Here is a 20,295-nt window from a genome sequence, read left to right on the forward strand (position 1 = left end):
AAAATTTACAATTTCTAAATTCTTCAAAATTCATGAAATCCAGAAATCAATATTTTCATTCATGCAAATTATTCAGTTGAATAACATTCTAATCAAATAGTAACTATTTATCCACATTTCTTTTAAATCATGAAACAATACAAAAATTTTGAATTACTAACAAATTATTTATTTCAAACACAATTTATCAAACTATGCATAATTTAAAGGGCATCGCCAACAATTCACACAGTTGGACCCATGACACAAAATTCATAATAGATACCGTGTTGTACACCACGACATTTCAAACTCTCCCAATAACCGTGTAACGATCGGGCTCCAACCATGAGAGGAATTGTCCGCTTTGGCCATAAGCCTCACGGTTTTATCCCATAGGAGAAATGGAGAACTTCCCAGGAGGTCACCCATCCTAGGATTTCTCTCAAGTGAGCACGCTTAACCCTAGAGTTCTTCCAACTCTCTAGGCCATTCCACCAAAAGGCGCCTCTAGTGATTAGTTCTCCCATTTTATATATCATTACTTTTTGAACCCAAAACCATCTCCGTGCTTTGTCGATGTGGGATTTGCCTAAGGGACCTTTCTCCCCCCCTTTCGGGACTTAGGGTCCTCGCTGAGGTTTGCCCCACCATCGCCCAAGAGGACACGCGAGCGGCTCTGATACCAATTGTAACGATCGGGCTCCAACCACTAGAGGAATTGTCCTCTTTGTCCATAAGCCTCACGGTTTTGTCACATAGGTGGAATGGAGAACTTCCCAGGAGGTCACCCATCCTAGGATTTCTCTCAAGTGAGCACGCTTAACCCTGGAGTTCTTCCAACTCTCCAGGCCATTCCACCAAAAGGCGTTTCTAGTGATTAGTTCCCCCATTTTATATATCATTATTTTTTGAACCCAAGACCATCTTCGTGCTTTGCTGATGTGGGATTTGCCTAAAGGACCTTTATAAATGTAACACCCCTTACCCGCCTACAGTGTAGCCAAGCAAAGTGTGCTACATTCAGTGCCGGAGCACCCTATCTTATCTTACTTTATTATTTTTGTAATTTTGAATTTGTTTAATTTAATATCAATTATTTTTCTATGGAGAAACCAATGGTGTTTCCCCTATTTAATCATCAGTTGACGTATTTCACTATTCACCTGCTTGAAATTTTTAATAATATTTTACAATAAAAATATCATTCATGCTCTTCATATTCATCTCATATTCAATTCTTGTAATTCACATACTCATTTGTACAAAACTATTCATATCCAATTCATATGTAAACATTATCAAATTACATAAGCAAAATTTTAAAATTTCCTTAATTTACATAATTTATAAAATAATTACATAATTTCATAATTTACATGATTTACAAATTATTTATAGTTCCATAATCTATATTTCAATATACAATTCATAGTTTACATTACAAATAATAACTAATTATAATATACAAAATACATAATATGATCTATATGGACCCTATCTACATGCATTGCTGAGGAGGTGACAACCTTGTACACTTCTGATACTTCCGCAGATCTAGACTCTAAATTCTCTAGTCTAATGTCCACTGGGTTTTTATGTTCAGTACCTGCGCGAGAAAACAAATTTATCGCGCTAAACATTGCTGCTTAGTGGTGCAATAATATGACAAGAAATAATTTATACAAATAAAAATAATTGGAGCATATTTTCTATATTCAATAATTTTACTGGGTTCATATGAAATTTATCATACAGTACATTTTTCGTCATTTATGTTGCTCTCTAGAATCTCTTTTGTCATAAGTTTACAATAATCATTTATATAATGTACAAATAAATCTAAATATTTAGTTTATGTTTATTTTATTATGGAGAATGCATTTCTAATAATTACTTACGTTATGCTTATTTTGCTAGCCTTTCATTTACTCTCTTAATATTCTCTATGTGTTGTGGATCATTTCGTAATAATTAAATTCTTAATACTAGTTTAATACCTTTCGGATTTTTCTCACTGATTTATTTATTTTATTTAATTTCTAATATTTTTAATTGCTAATATTCTTAACTTATTTCAATAATTTTTTTCTCTGCCCAGGTAACCTATAACAGGCTGACTAAACTGGATAACGGGTCGTTGGCACTGGATACCGCGTTGCCTCTATACACCGCGTTGCCTCGGGCCGTCATACCATGGGACGCAGAACATCAACCACGTATGCAGTTAGTATGGCTAAAAAGCCATGATAACACATAATCGGGCATAAAAGCCATGAATGCAGGCATAAAACCATGAATGCGGGCATAAAGCCATGAATATGGGCATAAAGCCATGAATATAGGCATAAAGCCTTTCACAGTACTGCTAAACAATACCCTATTGGCATGCCAATCTATCCAATCTGACACATATGTCTAAGCAATACAAGGACATATAATATCATTAAATATTAATATTTTATATTTTATGACTTCATTATTTCATGACAAATTCCATAATTTATACATTCATCATAATATTCATACATTCCTTACATCATTCATATTGATCACAATTCACATTCAAAACATCTTTCCTTTCTCTCTTGATGGGAACCTAAATCTCAAATGACACTTTTATCACATTTATTCATTCAACAATCTATTCATGTAAAGTACATTCCATACTTCAAGTTGTATTGATAATATATTATGAACTCCATTGGTGTTGGGAGTATAAGTCTCAACAATCCATCTAGGTTAATTTCATTTTATATTCAAGTGGTATCACTTATGTTTTATTAGACCTACTAGTAATGGGAATACAAATCTTAATTATATATTCACATAACTTAAATGTTCATTAAGTCATTTAGGTAAATTACTATTTCTATTCCATGTAATCCATGAACATTTCATGGATTTCAAATTTCATACCTTAATTTCCTCTACCAATTTAGTTCTTACACTTTGTGTCTTTGTACTACTATTTGTACAGTAGGAATTTGATAAAATTGTCTTCATGAAAGTTGTTCCTTATTGTGTCTAGTTACATTTCTTTTTTTGAATCACTCCATTTGTAGTTTTGTAGCTTAAGTTATGGTCATTTTACCATAACTGGCCGGATTGACCTGTACTCAGAATTTCTGGGCAATTTGGTTCTGCCAGATTTGGTGACCTAAGTTTGGTTGGCAATTTGACTAGGTTATGGTCAGAATTTGGATTTGTGTTCTTCATGAAAGTTGTAGGGATATGTCTTTCTGCTGGTAAAATGTCAGATCAATTGAACTTTTCTACACTGAGCTATGACCATTTGAACAAATACTCTTCATTTAGTCATTTTCCAGGGACAGCCTGTTGGTCACCCGGATTAGGGTAATTTTTAGGTCAACTTGGTTTAGTTTTCTGGGCAGGGTTTCTTCACCAAAGTTGTGCCGTTATGTGTCTAATTTCATTTCCAATTGGCCTTGCACCAATTGAACCTATAAAACTCCATTTATAGCTACCCAAACCTGCTGGACTCACAATCAGTCCTGCAGGTCACCAAGGGCAGCAAGCCTAAGTTCAACTCCAACATCCTTACTCACTTCAATTCCTCCTCACACACATTCAAATGGTCACTAATTGACCATTACAAGGTTAATATACCATTACATAAGAAAAACTCTAATTTTTCACAGACCCTAATTCCCAAAGTGTCCATTTCATGCAATCCATGCCATCTAACACATCCAATCACAAATACCTACTAAGCAACTCCAATAAACACATTTTATTTCATTTAAATTTATTAATTCCCATAGGTACACATGCTGACCAAAATTCTTCTTCCATCAAACATGAATAATTTCTCAATTTTTTCTTGTAATTATTTCCATTTTCATGCTCAAATTTAAGTTTACTAAAAAAATATGGAAGAAAGTAGCACTAACCTTGTTGTGTGTCAATCCAAGCTTGACAAACTCCTTTATTTTCACTTCTTTTTGCTGCCCAAGTCTTGCTCTAGTGGTGATGACAAGTTTTTGTGAAGGGAAGATGGGCTTTTGAGGTGATTTAGTAGGTGAGATGAAGATTGGGTGAAGTTGGTAATGGTGGAAGAGAGGGGTTGAAAGAAGGAAAGGATGAGCAGAATTCTTTTGATTTTTCAGCCCATTTAACTCCTTTAATGAGGTGTCAAAATGTGATTGGGTGGGGGCATGTTAATGACATCATGTGATGTCATAATTCCCAATTTCTTTCATTTTTCTTTCCTTTTCTATTTTTACTCATTTTCAATTCAATTTTTAATAATATTTATTTATATTTTATGTCATAATAATTATTTACTTAACTGGACAAGTCGGCCAAAAATCATCTCTGAAGACGAAATGACCAAAATGCCCTCTGTTTAGCTTATTGAGCCAAAATCGTCTGTACCGATCTAAAAATTTTTCTAAGCCTTTTCTTGGCATTCTAATGCCATAAAAACCTCAATAACTCTTCTCTGTAGTCTAAAAAATTATTTCATGAATTTTCTCCCGGGTTTAGGGCTTCTAGCTGCGAAACCCGTAACTTACCACTGGGTTACCCATCGCTATGGCACTGGCTCATTTAACTTGGTTGTATTTTATTTCTAAAATTTTTTCTAAATTTTTCTTATTATTATTTGAGTTATTTATGACTCCTCACTCTTGTTTAAATATTTTTCCAGACGTTCGAGTTGTCTGGACTGACACTGGTCACTGAAATAGTAGAATGTACGGAATAGCTAAAGTGGGGGTGTTACAAACCAAGGCTAAAAGGGAGGAACAAAGACTAGCTAGTATTTATGAGTACTCATCCAAACTCTTCCCCAACTGGCAAGCCAGAGAGGAAGAAACTCACCCTATTTAGTAGAGGAGATATCTCACTAGACAAGCTAATGAGAATTCAAAACATATTGCCATGTCAACTGTAGTTTCAAATCATATTCAAAACAATTTCTATTTATAAAAGTATTTACAAACCATTTACATATTTAATCATTATAAATTCATGCTCAAGGTTGGCAACACATCAAACTTAAAATTTACAATTCTCCAAACCATGCAATAAATCCTTAAATGCATAAGAAAAATTATATTTAAATTATACAATTTCATTCAATAAGTTAAAATTCTCAACACAACAAAATCATAAATCATAAAATAAACTTGTTTAAATCAATTTGGAAGTGAAAAATAACAAAAGAGTTAGTTGTGAACAAACCTCTTATCTAGGCTTGTCTTGATTCAATTCTTCCTCCTTCCTTGGAGGGCTCCTTTCCCACTAAAACATATAACTAAAGTGTTTCAATATCTGTTCAATTTATTTCCAATTAATAAATTTAATAATTAAATTTTATACACTTAATTTATCCCATAAAATTGAATTCTTTGTACTTAGTATAATTGTGGCTACAATTCATTTGACCATTTGGTCAAGATATTGACTTTTTCATACTAATTAGATATGATAATTCTAATTACACCCACACACCACATTTTGAGTCATATTTTTGTTGGCATTGATTACCAAATTCAATTAAAAGCCTATTAAATATCAAAATTTCAGTTTTGGGTTACTTATTTTTATTATTCCATTGGTCTGTCTACAGTAGAAATTTGGCTAAGTGTCCATCAAAGTTGTTCCTTATTGTCTTATCTTTAATTCTCTTTTTTAATCACTCTATTTGGAGTTTTGTAGCCTAAGTTATAGCCATTTGAACGTAGCTGGCCAGATTTAGTTTTATCCATAATTCTGGGCAAATTCTGGATAATGGCAGTTTTTGTGGGTTGACTACAAGTGAGTTTTTGGATAGCTTATGGTCAAATTTTGGGTTTATTTTCTTCATAAAAGTTGTATGGCTATGTCTCAGCTTTCTCCCAGTAAAATTTCAGGTCATTTGGACCTTCCTAGGCTAAGTTATGGTCATTTACGTAACTACTGTTCTTTTGGTCATTTTTGTACAGGTCAGTGTGCTCAATTCCGGATTTGGCCTAATTGTTCACTAAGTTATGGTCATTTTCTAGGCATGATTCCTCAATGAAAAATGTGCCATTTTGTGTCTAGTTTCATTCTCAATTGGCCTCACACCAATTGGGTTAGTAAATTTTTCAATTTTAGTCCCTGAAAGGGACCTAGGTCAAGCTGCCTGTAGATTGACCCTCACCAATCCGAATTTAAACTTGTTTCCAACAATTCATACACACCACAAATGATCACAATTGACCATTAGCAGCGCACTATTATTATGAGATTTGGCAGATGGATGTCAAAATAGCTTTTCTCAATGGATACATTGAAGAAAACATTTTCATGGAACAACCTAGGGGCTTTGAATCCCAAGATGGTTCCAAGGTATACAAGCTAAAACGATCAATTTATGGGTTGAAACAAGCTTCGAGGAGTTGGAACATCCATTTTGATGAAACCATTAAGTCATTTGGTTTTATCAAAAATGAGGATGAACCATGTGTATATAAGAAGGTTAGTGATAGTGCTGTCACTTTCCTTATCTTATATGTGGATGACTTTTTGTTAATGGGTAATGACATAGGTATGTTAACAGCTGTAAAGGTATGATTGTCAAATACATTCTCTATGAAAGACTTAGGGGAAGCAACCTATATTCTTGGGATTCGCATCTATAGAGATAGAGCGAAAAGAATAATTGGTTTATCCCAAAGTCTATACTTGGAAAAGGTATTAAAAAGGTTTAACATGCTTGATTGCAAGAGAGGATTGTTACCAGTGAGACATGGTATCCACCTTTCTAAAGAGATGTCTCCAAAGACACCTGAAGAAAGAGATAAAATGGCTAGGATTCCATATGCTTCGGCTATTGGAAGTTTGATCTATGCAATGTTGTGTACTAGGCCGGATATTGCATATGTTGTTAGTTTGACTAGCAAGTTTCAATCCAATCTAGGTTTGGAACACTAGATAGCTGTCAAGAATATCCTTAAGTACTTAAGAAGAACTAAGGATTTATTCTTGATAAATGGAGGTAGTGACTTGCAATTGGATGGTTATACTGATTCTGATCAGATATCGATGCTAGAAAGTCTACCTCTGGGTCAGGTGGAGGTTTTTGGGCCTGGATAAAAGATCAGAAACCAAGTTGTGTTTCCCTTTGATATGCTTTTCTCCTTGTATTTCTTCGATCAGGACTGCACCCCAGTGGGTGTCACTAGCATCAGTCTGAAGGATCCGATGTCCAATGCTGGGGATCTTCAGAGGTGGCAGATTCAGAGCCACTTCTTTTAGCGCCTTGACTGCACATGTCTGTTCTTCTTTCCAAGGTGGAGCATTCCTTTTAAGCATCTTTGATAGCTGGCAGGTGTGGATGGCCACATGGGGAATAAACTTCCTGATATAATTGATAATACCAAGAAACTGCTGTATTTGTTTTACTGTCAAGTCCTTATCAGGGAACTTCAGTAATTCTTCTGCAAGGTGAGGTCCCGGTTTGTATTTTCCATCTTTAAACTTCATTCCAAGGAAGTCGATATCAGTTTAGGCCAATGAGCTCTTCTTTTCTGATAGCATAATTCCATAGGAATCCACCAATTGTTGAAATGTAGAGAGAAGTGTTCTATGGGCCGTAACATCTTTGGAGAAGAGAAGGATATCGTCTATGTAAATAAGAGCACTGTGAAGTATGGGCTCGAATATCCTTATCATGGCTTTTTGAAAAACTGATGGGGCCGTCTTAAGGCCGAATAAAAGGACTGTCCATTGGTATTGGGCCGTGGGAATGCAGAAAGCGGTTTTGGGCCTATCAGAGGGGTTAATACCCAATTGCCAAAATCCAGCTTTAAGATCAAACTTGGAGAAGACATGGGCCTCATAGAGTTGAGTGAACAAGGCTTCAGGTTTTGGTAGTGGGAACTTGTCATCTTGAAGGAAATGATTGAGGGGCTTGTAATCAATGACAAATCTTTTCTTTCCTCTTAATCGCTCAGATCTTTTTTCAACATAAAAGGTCTGGCAGGCCCATTGAGAGGAAGTGGGTTCTATGAGTCCTTGTTGGAGAAGCTGTTTGCACTCTTCTTGGGCTAGAGCCAAGTCTGTAGGGTTCATCCCCGGGTGTGATGCCTTTGTCGGGTTAATATCTTCATTGAGTTTGAATGGGAGATTGACAAAGAAATCTAGGTTTTTCCACAGGGGGTGATGATGGTGAAAATGTGCATGGGAATCAGCACAGGATCTTAAGAGGAGCTCCTTGTATTCTTGAAATTCAGTTGAAGCATCAGCCAAAGAATATAACCTTGGAACAGAGGTGAATGCCTAAAAATTCCTCTTATATTTTAATCCTGTGGGGAGGATCTTCAAATGCTTCGCCTGTTGATACAAGTCAAAGCCTATTAGCAGATCCTTGTCAGGAAGATCTGACCCGATGACCTTGGTCCAGAGGATACAGGTGGGGAAGAACTGAATTCCAATGGGATGCTTGGTGATGAGGCTAGTCTTGGAAACATTCCCATCTGCTGCCTTGAAGTATTCTTCATGGGGGACCCAGTATTCTGAAGGTAAGATGGCTGGGTTCATCATGCTTTTGTGAGCCCCGGTATCTAGGAAACCAATGATACTAATGGGCCGTTCATATTTGCTGGGAACAATATGACGCGGAACTAAAGGAATTGAAATAGTGTCTGGGCTGTAAGTTAATTGGGAGGATTGGATATGTTGGGCCAGGTAAGACGGGTAATGGGCTTCAGTATCTGAACTGGATTCTTCTGAAGAGAAAAAGTGGTCTTGCTCTGAGCCAGTATCTGCTCCAAGGGCGAAGACTGTATCTTCATCTTGTTCAGAGAACAGGGATTCAACATCATCATGCTCCAGAGAGATGTGAGAAGCCTGTTGTATGTGTTGTAAAAGCTTGACTGCCTTATTGGGGTTCTTAGGACAGTTTTTAGCATAGTGACCTCGATTGCCACAGATGTAACACCTATCAAACTTCTTTGTACCCGTTCTTTTCTTACGAAAGTATCTGATTGGTCTTCTTCTTTTCTTCTGCTTGAAAGGCGGTTTGAACCCAGAGGAATACTTCTTGTAATGCCCTTTCTTCTTTAGCTTGCATTCACAATTCTTTTCCTTGCATTTTATAGCAAGGTGGGACTTCTGACAGATATTCTTCAAGGCTTTGCTGTTGTCAATGATGTCCTTGAACAATTTTTGTTGCTCGCACATCTTATCTAAACAGGCTAAAGTCATCTGATGGATTTCTCCAATGGTGATGGCATTCATTGCTCTTCAGGTAGCAATGATGCTCCTGTGGAGTTCAGGTTGTAATACTTCTGGGAGAGAAACAATGTATGTATGCCTGAGGTTGACATCATTATACCTATTTAATAAATAGTAGCGCTGGGCCATGCGCTGGTAATACTTTTCAATATCTGTTCTCTTTAAAGAGTAGCAACGCATGTCAAAAAACTCCTGTCGTAGCTGTTTGCTATATAAAGATGCATCGCCAAGGAACTCAGCAAAAATAGCATTGACAGCCTGTATAACATTCAGGTGACAAAACTGGGCTTTGTTATATTCTCTGATGGAGGCAAACCAGTCTTGTAATGTGCCAGTGATTCGAGAGATAAATTCTCTGAGAATAGTATGAAAATCAGCACCTTCTCGAAACATCTGAACATCGAGCCAAGCTTTAAATTCTGCAAGACGATCCCTCCATTTTAAGGGGGGAATGTCGTCCAATGTAAACCATGGGCCTGTGCTGGACCTGGATTGATGTGGGGCGCCTGGGAGATTAAAATCCAGGATTGGATCATCTTCTGGCATTTCCACATGTGGATCTTGGGCTTGGGGAGGCCCAGTGGAAGGGCCTGTAGTGCCACTGGTGGAATCTGTAGTTGGTGAAGGGCCTGTTTGAGATGCAGTTGGTTAGCGATCAGCCATGAGCAATGTCGTGATATCCATTCGTCCATCCTCACTGTCATCAAACAAGTTATCAGAAGAGTCATCTTCTGGTTCAGAGGGTATAGACACCATATGCTGAGGAGGAGGATCAGGGTATATTTTGTCCTTTCCCTTATCAATCTTCCTTTTTGGAGGATGGGATTCTTCCGGAGAAGATGAACTCCTTGGCTCATATCTGGTAGGTGTAGGATTAGGTCTGAACAAAGGGGATGGATGATATGTGGTTGGAGGTGGTTCATATGAATAGTTAAAAGGGCTGAAAGGGGAATATGCAGGTTCAGGAGTATGAAGGAAAGGATTATGGGCCATTGGAGTGGAAAATGGGCTGTAAGAAATAGGAGCCTCTATTGGCTTACGCAGGTTTGCTTCAACTTGGGCTAACTGTTTTCTTAACCGTCTGATTTCCTATTCCTTCTGGTTAAATTCTGTGCCAAACCTCCTTTGTTGGATTGAGGATCATAAGTCCCTGTCAAGTTGGTTAATTCTGCCTTGCAAATCTTTGTACATGTTCTGGACAAATGCAGTGAAATAATCGACCTTGTGATCGATATGCTGAGTCCTGGTGAGGACTTGATCAATCTTTGAGTCAATTCGTTGTAATGTTTTATTTTGGACAGCTGCATTCTTTGTCTGCCAATTCAGAACTTCTTCAGCTTGAGTGATCGGAGTTATCTGACCTTCACTATCAACCTTAGTTGAGTGAATGAAAGGTCTGGTGGAGATTTCGGTCTGCTGGTCTGTCTGTTGTGGTAATGGGGGAAAATCTATTTCATAAGAAGTGGGTGAGAACATCATACAAGGTTGCACCAAAGGAAGTGCAGGAGGAGGGGAAGAAACTGGTTTAAGAGGGGGCAGTTTCTTTCCTTCTTTTCTGATGATCTCAAGGGCAGGCTCATAGATGGGAAGAGGCTTCTTCTGCTTGGTTTCCTCATGGATACCAATCCATGGGCTATTATCTGGATAGTCTCTTCTGAGAACTTATTGAGGCTTGCAAGAGGCTCTCCTTGTTTGTTTGGTAAGCTTCCTCCAGTTTTTATCAGACAAAGGATGGTCATATTCATTTACCCAGTAGTTATCACAACAGTCACAATCTTCATCGCACATTCCAGATCCTGGGAGATCTCAGGGACAGTGACCATCTATCTTCTGAGGATAGATGTAATGGTTGTCAGGTGTTACTGCTCCAATGGAAAAGTCTTCTTGCTCTTTTTCTAATAGCTGGACCATCATGGTCTGGAATACAGGCAAGGATCCTGTAGAATGCCGCGGTGGCTGAAAAGTGGTCTGTACCGTACAGTCAGGATTTCTCCTGAAAAAGGATTCTGTGATCTGGATTGGTTGAGAGGTTGAATGGAGTCTTTCATAATTGGTTAACCAATCCTTTGGGATAAGCTGTTCAAGCTCATTTCTAGGCAGTTGCCTAGGTATCTGAACAATTGTTGGGATGGTCTCAATGTCTGCTAACACAAGCAGAGCGTCATTTGATACGAATGGCTGAGATAGATCTACTGCATGATCTTGCAGCCTATAGATAATCTGATGGTGTAACGTAGCCATCATGGAGGATGTGACTTGTGCTGCACCAGTGAGTTGGATTTGGACTTTTAAAGCGGTGCTGAGATGTGGATCCCTAAGTGAAAGATTGTAGTTCAGGAAGAACGTTAGTACCACACTTCCAGCATGCAAAGTGGTAAGGCATGTTCCTATCACTGCATGTTCATACTGTAAGAATCTCATATCCAGGAGTGATACTCTTGCTGTCACTGGAAGCCCTCATCTTCCATGTAGACTGAGGATAAGTCTAACAGCTCCAAAGAGGAGGTGAGAAAATCCTTCTTGTTTCCATCTGGGAATGAGCTAAGGAGGGATTTCTAAGGTCACATACTGTTCAGCAGATGAACTTTGAAGAGAGCATTGATCCATTCTGGAGGCCTGAACATATTCTTTTGATAAAGATCTTCTGGAAGAAATGAGAGATCTGATAGATCTGGTTAGAGATCTAGATCGTCTGTAGATGTTATAGGGATTGAGAAGAGGTAAGAGAGATTCTCCAACCTGAGCATCTTCAGGTAGAGTAGATATTTCCACGAGATTATCAATTCTGGAAGATAGTGTTCTTCGAAGTGGTGAAGAGAAAGAAAGAGAAGAGGTGAGATTAACAATTTCAGAGGGAGAAAGGGTCTAAAGATGAGTTTCAGCAACAGGGTTAGGTGTTTGACAAGCCATGTTTTTGGTATGTGGCGTTGTAGCTAGAGATCGCTCTACCTTCTAGGAAGGAATCAAGCAGTTACTAGTTTCCAGCCGATATACCAAGATAAGAGAAGATGGCAGAAAACAGTGATACAGAGAATAAGAGAAATATCAGAGGTTGAAAGTTTCTCTCCTACTCACCAGTGAAGTATGTATAATACAAGTATAACCAGACTCTGATACCAAAATAAACCGGAAACCCTTACCATACATATAATATACAGAAAATAGAGGACAGCCTGATGTAAATAAAAAAAAAAAAAAAAGTCTACGGCCCGATGATTCCTTGCAACTCCCATAAATATGAAATGGAAGTTTTTTTTTTTTTAACAATAATCCAAAAATATATTCATGTGACAGTCACCACTGCACTTTTGGATAATGCCTGTAATTGCAAGCGGAGCTTCTGGCATTCTACTTCATCCAAAAATTGCATTTGCTTAGCAGTTTCTGCGCAGTCAAAATGGTGTCTGGCTTGCTGTTTGATAGCCAACTGCTTAAGAACAGCAGCATCTGTCAGCAATAAATTGCTAACACAGTGTGATTTGATGTATTAAATCCACGTATTTTAATGTACTTCAGATATTAGTGAACATTATCGCCAAGGTCAGCACTCCCTTGTTCAGTCTCCTGTGGACAACATGTCTGCAGTTACAGCAGAAAAAATAAATAAATAAATAAAAACCTTGTCAAAAAATTATTATTATTATTATTATTATTTTTTGACTTCTACCATAGTGGTTACTGCTGCTGTGACCAATAAGCTCACCATTATTACTCTCACTTAACTTGATTAACGCAATATCCAACACTTCAAACATCACCACCATAACATTGCCACAATCACCATCATGGCAATGACCACCAACTTACCAACAATTTGGATATCATTCAAGCCCACTATTATCAACTAAACCATCAACATTTCTACAACCATTCCACAATCACCATGTTAACATGTCATCAGGAAAGCTATTAGTTTCAAAGAAAACGATAAATTAGTGCAACTCTATTTAAACATACTTATTATAGGTCTTTTCTAACAGAGTTTGGCTCTCCTATTTTTACTTTAATTATATGAAAATATAAAGCTAAAGTTAAATTTTTTTTAAAAAAAATTCCTTATATATATGGGAACAATATTATGAACAATAGAAGGTAACATGCACGGGGAACTAACAGCTAATAGAAAAAAAAAATAATATATATATATATATATATATATATATATATATATATATATATATATATATATATATATATATATATATATTCCTAAGTTGTAATTATGGTAGAGCATAAAAGGATAACCAAATCACTCACCGATAACTCAAGGTTGAGCAGCAGACTGGGAAAGGCTCTAAGAATGGAAACCATCTATATATATATATATATATATATATATATATATATATATATATATATATATTCCTAAGTTGTAATTATGGTAGAGCATAAAAGGATAACCAAATCACTCACCGATAACTCAAGGTTGAGCAGCAGACTGGGAAAGGCTCTAAGAATGGAAACCATCTTCAAGGTGTCAAACTTTCTAGGTTTTCGAAAATCCAGCTTTAATTCCACAACCATTGAGAAGGTAGACATCCTCTCCGGTACAAATTTACCCTACATGCAGAAATAGCGCTTTCTGTTGAAAAGAATTTAAGATTCTCACACATGCTATTACATTTATGCAAAACACGGATATTGACCTAGTCTATGTCAAAATGGTTTATTGGCGCCTCAAATATTTCAACTCTTATATTTTTATATTTTTACTTTTTTTTTTATAGTAAAGGAGTTTAAGAATCAAGTTAACGTACCTAGAGAATGTCTCAATAAACAAAAAAATACTAGCTTAGATGCGTATTGATCCCAGAAAAATTTGTGCTGCCAATATACCATTTCAATAAAATTGAGGTGCATATTTAAGTACATGTGTGCTTGTGTGTTTCTTTTTGCAAATCCACATACCCAATCCTCATCTGCGTAAATCTGTAAAACCCTCAAATCAAGAAGAAGTCTTGGAAGATCGGTCAATATATAGTGCAGTGACTGCAGTCCTCTTTTATGTGCATAATAACCAAGAATCTTTAAATTAGGAGCTCCACTTAAATTAAGCTTAAGCGATCGATGAGACTTGAGCTGAAAGTTCAAGAGATTCACATTAAATAGCTGAACATTCTTAATCCCACGACAAGATAAAGGGTGAAGATCTTGAGGCAACGAGCCAAGGGATAATTTTGAAGGGAGCCTACAATTCATAAAGCACAAATTTTGAAGCTTCACCAACAGAAAACATGCCATGTAAATTGGACAATGGGTATATAAATCAAGCAAAGAGTCCATAGTGGCAAATTGGTTGGTAGAAAAGTTTAGTCCTAAACTACACCTACTAATCGCGATGCTTCAACTTGTTTTCCACACTTTCAAAAAGCTCTGAACGAAAAACATACTTCCCCACATTTTCAATGCTGTGCATGCCATTGGGATTCTTGTAACACTGTCTTCCTAGACAAATAAGGCCAACAAAGAGGTTCTCAACAGCCATCAGAATAGCAAAACTGATCCATCGATCAATATCATCAGAATGATTATCGCCAAGACAGAACCGACTTTAAAGGACATTATATTTTGTGTACCACTGAATCAAATAATGTTAAGGAAATTGATTAACTCCTCCAACAAATTTGTTATGTATCCACCGCAAAGGGATCTCAAGATAAGTGAATAATTTTCACCACCGAGAACATGTTAACCTTATCAAAAATAAGACCCGGTAGGATGAGTGAGGCATTTCCATCTGTGTGATAATGTTCTTGTTCGACAAAGATCCCTTAGTGACGATTTAGAGATTACATAACACGTAATGTCTGTTGGTAATTGGCTGATGTGATCCATTGTAGTGGTACCTACACACTAAACATACAATTCATGCATGAACAAATAAATTAAAACCAAGAGGTGATAGGCACAAAAGCAAAGGGCAACGCTCATAAAGCACAAGCGCAAAGAATGCAATGGAATCAGAGGCAAGAAGGAAATAGAATAGCAGATCAACAGATATAACAGATCACATGAATATAATGGTACCTGTAGGGTATCTGTGAAATTAAAGGTACCCAAACCCAAAACCATATATAGATATATATATATATATATATATATATATATATATATATACCAAAACTCCTCTCAAACCCGTTTAAAATATACTTTTTACTACCTATACCCGTCTCAAACCCGTTTACTACTACTTGTATACTACGCTAACTCACCAGAACCTTTTTGTTTTTAATTTTCTCAGAATTTAATATGGCGTAACCAACACCGGCTAAAAGGAATCTCTCTCTCCCATCAACGACAAACAGAGAAGAAAAAAGCAGAGAATGAATCATGCTTGTGTAGAGATCTATTTAATTATGACCCCAAGTTTTTCGCAGGGGTGTGGGGTGGTCTCAAATTTAAAGGGCAAAAAATGTAGCTAGTTTGAAACTCGATAATGGATGTTATGTGTTATATGAATTCACGTTTGAAGTTTTAGCTCTCTTTATATTGTAATTAATTACAAGCTACTAAAAAAATTCAAGAAAATAAAAAAAAAAAAAAAGGAAACAAACTCAACAACCATCTCAGAAATGCTGTAGTAGTTTAATTATTTTAAATAAAATAATGGAAAGTTTAAAATCCAAACTTCTTCAAAAACCAAAGTGAAGGCACAAACTAAAATTAAACAGATAGGTCATTCCAAAATCCTCAATAAATAACTAAATTCAGCTTTTACAATTCCAAATACTCAAAAACCCAGAATAAAGTTCAAAATCTGTAACCTGAAAACAGGCCATAAAAACACTCAATGGAATAAACAAAAATGAAATTGAAGATCAACTATGAGCCCTAGAAGAAAAATGCAATGAGAACAAGATCAAAATTCAAACAGATACAAGGTTATATTATCATATACAATATTTAATTATAGTACAGTAAAATTCAAACCACTGAATCCAATAATCATAGCTTTTTAACCCATTTTAGCCCAGGGAATACTTGTGCAAATAAAAAAAAATCATTTACTAATTTGTGAGTAATATCAACCATACATCAAGAACAGAATTTAGTTGGATAGCTTACCTTAGAGGTTTTACACTGCTGTAACATCATTGACAACAAAAGGTAGCAGCAAATTGAGTCCAAGTGCCAGAGAATATCAGGTAAGATTTCTCCAATTTTAGTGGAGGATTTCCCCAGATTTCACCGTTGCCCCACTATCCACGGCTCTGACAAGGACAAGTTGAAAGAGGTTACCACGCACACTAGACAGACAAAGGAGGGCTGAAATATTAATTAAGACTAAGATGCGGTAGGCACGAAAGCAAAGGGCGACGCTCTATGAAGCACAAGCACAGCAACGCAATGAGAGGCAGGAACGAAATAGGATAGCAGATCACCAGGTACAGTCACGAAATTAAGAATACCCAAACCCATATACATACACACAGGGTAAACCCCAATTTAGTACCTAATATCTGAGAAAATTTATAATTTAGTGTTAATATTTTAAAATTAAGTAATTTAAAAATATTTTTATATGCATTGAAATAATAAAATTATATTTTTTAATTTTATTTATATATAATTAGCTTCTTTAAATATTACTTTTAGTTAAATTTATATTTTAACATTTATAAATATTGTAATAAATATAATAAAATCGTTATTATGAAATGTTATTTATATTAATTAAAATTTAAATTATAAATTAAAAAAATCATACATAAAAAATTGGAAGAGAACGATGTCGGACTTAGTACATCGTTTTCAAACACCTTAGGGGAGGCTTGGCGCTTTTCTTGTTTTATTTGCCCAAAAGTGTGGGCTTTTTTAAGCTAGCAACTGATTTTTCTTTTTTAAATGTAAATTATGTTTATTTTTGTTAACTATTAATTGACAATTTTTATAATTAAAAATAATATTTTATTTAAAAATTTCACTTTAATTTATATTTTTCTAATTATAAATTTAATTATGAATTTTAGATAATGTTTAGTTGAATAATTTTATCTAAAAATATATTATTATTTAAATTTGAAATATAAAATTAAATGAAGACAAATATATTTAATTAGTATATAAAATTTATAAATTTTAAAATTTTATTTTAGTTTATCACCTTTATTTGATTAGTATATAAAATTTATAAATTTTTTAAAATATTAATTTTTATCTTTGGAATTAATTTAAAATACTCACACATTGGTTCTTATTTTTATTTCTTCTAGTAATATTAAATTAAAAATGAATAAAAGAAAAGATTTGTCTATAATTTTTTAAATATTAGATTAAAAATGCCATTTTTCAAATTAAATTTAATTATATATATATATATAAGCTAAAGAGTAAAAAATGCTTAACTAAAAATTGACATTAGGATTCACCATTAATTGAAACTTAGCATAATTAAAAATAATAATTTTATTTTAAAATATAATAATTTTATCCTCCAATAATTAATACATGACATAATTTAAAAAATAATTTTATTTAAAAATATAAAATATTTAAAACATCATTCTAACTTATATATCATTCCAACTTATCTTCTATTAATTATGAATTTAATTATTGGTATTAGATAAAACAGAACTTAACAATTTTTTTCTTAATTGAGTTTAAATTTTCATTTTAATTTATATTTTTAATTATACATTTAATTATATGTATTACATGATAAACAAAATTTGACACTTCTATTCATCATTAATTAACACTTGGTAAATTTTGAAAAATTAATAATTTCGTTTAAAAAATATAAAATATTATAGTTTTATCTTTTAAGAATCATTTTTATAGAATTTTTATACATTTATTTTATCTTATACATTTATTTTATCTCGGTACGTGATTTTGATTTAACCAAATACTACTAAATTAATATATATTAGTATAAAAATAAATACAATAACTAAATTTTTTTATTAATATATAAAGAAAATAAATAATTCAACTAGTTAAAGTTGACTTGATTAAGATAAATAAAAATTTAAAATAAAATTTAAAATTATTACCGTGCAATGCATGGGTGGATAACTAGTTTATATTTAAAGTCAATAGTATAATATTGAATATTATATAAAAAAATAAATTAGAAATAAATAAATGTATAAGAATTAATATGTAAATACAAGATAATTTGTTTCTAATGCATATTATTAGAGACAAATTTATTTGATTCCAAAATAGTTAATATAGACTATTAAAATTAATTTAATTTGTCTTAAAAAATGGTTTTACAAATAAATAATATAGTTTGTAAAAATATATGGAGAAATTTTTTTTGTTCCTACGTGTAATTTTTACAGGTAAATATATTTGTTTTTAAAAACTAAATTAGGGTCAAATATAAATTTATTTTTTTATCTGTCACTAATTATATTTAGGGATAGCAATCAATATGACAAATATTTACTCATCTCTAAAAAGATATAGAGACAAATAAATGATTTTTTGAGACAATTTTAAGTCTCTATGTATTAAATTTGATGTAGTATAATCAAAATAGAGGAGTGTCAGCTATGTTGAGGGATAGAGGAGATTCGACATTGTGTGGTGAAGCAAAGGGAGAAAAGAATGGAGATGTGGGAGGAAGGAATAATGTTGCTGAGAGGAACATTGTCGTTGAGAATTTAAATGCCACATAATTGGAGAAGCAACACCAATCATTTCATCACCTTTTAGCTCGAATAACTGAAGAGTGGGGAACAATTAGAAAATAATCAAGCTAATCACCGATGGCTCAAATTATAGTGGCTGGAGCAAGGTGAAAGCGAAAACGATTTGGATAGATTGTGAAGGAAGAGATATAATGTAATTTAATTTGTTTTTAATTCTGGATAATAGGTGGGAACTTTGTTTTTTAGTTTGTTACTCAGTTAGAGATACCATGCTGAGTTGTTAGTAAATGATAGGAGTAGCAGCCTATATTATGAACCTTCCTTTCATTATGTTAATGAGTACGCAAGATTATTCTCATTTATTTTTCCCTACTTAGTTTGCATCATGGTATTAAAGCGTATAACTATGTAATTGCTCTGGATCAATCTTTGTTGATTGATTCTTGTAATCTTTTCAAGATCTGGTTCACGTTTTCGATTACTTTTCTAGCATCAGAATTTGTTGATATGGAGGAAATTGAATCCAGAGATACAATTGGTATTAGAGGTGTGACTACTGTTGGATTTAGAGGTGTGATTGTTGCTAGATCTGGAGATGGTGCTCTTAATCTCTAGAATTCAGATAATCCTAGAATTATCTGTAAGACTAGCCATTTTTCGATATCGGAATATCTATTCTCAACAAAATATTCTGGTGAAAAGTAAAACTTCACTGATAAGGAAGTGGCGGTAAGATGTTAAAGTATATTTATGTATTCATATTGTATTCAAAATGTATTTAAGAAAGAAAAATATTTTAAAGGTTTTATTTCTAAAAAAAAAAAAATTTAAGTGAGTGTTTTTGGTAGAAGGAGTTTTGGCAGCCGAAACATAGACTTTGGATAGTTGAAGCCCCTTTTTCTTGTCCAAAAACTCTTTTGGATAGAAACTACTCCGGCATCTGAAAGCTAAACTTTCAGTTGTCGAAAGTCCCTCGACAAAGAGGGTATAAAAGGGGTTTAAAGCCTATTTTGCTGCCAAAAATACACAGGATTTCTTCTTTCCTCTCTCTCTTAATCTTGGGCCGTACAAGGAGCTCTTTAAAGAGATTTTCTTAGATGTTTAAAGATCTAAAGGGGGATTCTTTCATTTAAAAGTATGGGAGAATAGATTCAAGTTTTAAAGTTTTGGTTCTCCCATCTCCAAACTTCAAAAAAAAAAAAAGGTAACTTTTTTTTCTTCTTGATCTAATGGGTAGATCTAAGAAAGTTGATGAGGGATGAGGTTTCTATAATTTCAATTTTATGAAAAGTTATTTTTCAATTGAGTTTTAGGGAAATTTATTCATGTTAGGATTAGGGTTTTATGATTTATGAGGAAATCTCATGTTTGGTTGTTAAAATACTTATGTTTAAGTGTTGTGGGCCTTAAATGGCTAGTTTCCCTTAGTAGATTTAAAGAAATCCATCTATATGCTAAGTTAGGTTTGAGGAAAACCTAGGAT

At 34.2% G+C, this 20,295-nt stretch overlaps 1 protein-coding gene across 8 annotated transcripts; it reads right to left on the minus strand.

Annotated features, from left to right (window-relative positions):
• Positions 1-1,369: 1,369 nt before the first annotated feature.
• LOC110665172 (uncharacterized) lies at positions 1,370-16,658 on the minus strand. Of its 8 annotated transcripts, none has more exons than XR_009147616.1 (5): positions 14,116-14,423; positions 13,691-13,767; positions 13,621-13,655; positions 5,188-12,771; positions 1,370-1,588 (listed from the first exon to the last, which is right to left on the minus strand). XR_009147616.1 is itself a non-coding variant. In XM_058144026.1 (3 exons), exons 1-3 carry the CDS (start codon positions 14,488-14,490, stop codon positions 12,727-12,729), a joined length of 582 nt encoding a protein of 193 aa, XP_058000009.1. In that variant the 5' UTR covers positions 14,491-14,801; the 3' UTR covers positions 12,322-12,726. The 8 variants fall into 8 exon arrangements, 2 of the variants coding, with proteins under 2 accessions (XP_058000009.1, XP_058000010.1); XR_009147615.1 differs by having other exon boundaries at positions 5,188-12,786; XR_009147614.1 differs by lacking the exon at positions 14,116-14,423 and adding an exon at positions 16,273-16,658 and having other exon boundaries at positions 5,188-12,786; positions 13,621-13,767.
• Positions 16,659-20,295: the final 3,637 nt, after the last annotated feature.

Source organism: Hevea brasiliensis, chromosome 3 (genome assembly GCF_030052815.1).
Source record: "Hevea brasiliensis isolate MT/VB/25A 57/8 chromosome 3, ASM3005281v1, whole genome shotgun sequence".
In the NCBI taxonomy this organism is placed as follows: domain Eukaryota; kingdom Viridiplantae; phylum Streptophyta; class Magnoliopsida; order Malpighiales; family Euphorbiaceae; genus Hevea; species Hevea brasiliensis.

Excerpts from the sequence above, each read along its gene's own strand:
- LOC110665172 (XM_058144026.1), bottom strand. The coding sequence starts at position 14,490 with ATGGACTCTTTGCTTGATTTATATACCCATTGTCCAATTTACATGGCA. Across the intron at positions 13,768-14,115 it reads TTTACGCAGATGAGGATTGG|GGTAAATTTGTACCGGAGAG; the intron begins GTATGTGGATTT and ends TTCTGCATGTAG. Across the intron at positions 12,787-13,620 it reads TGCTCAACCTTGAGTTATCG|ACATGTTGTCCACAGGAGAC; the intron begins GTGAGTGATTTG and ends CTGTAACTGCAG.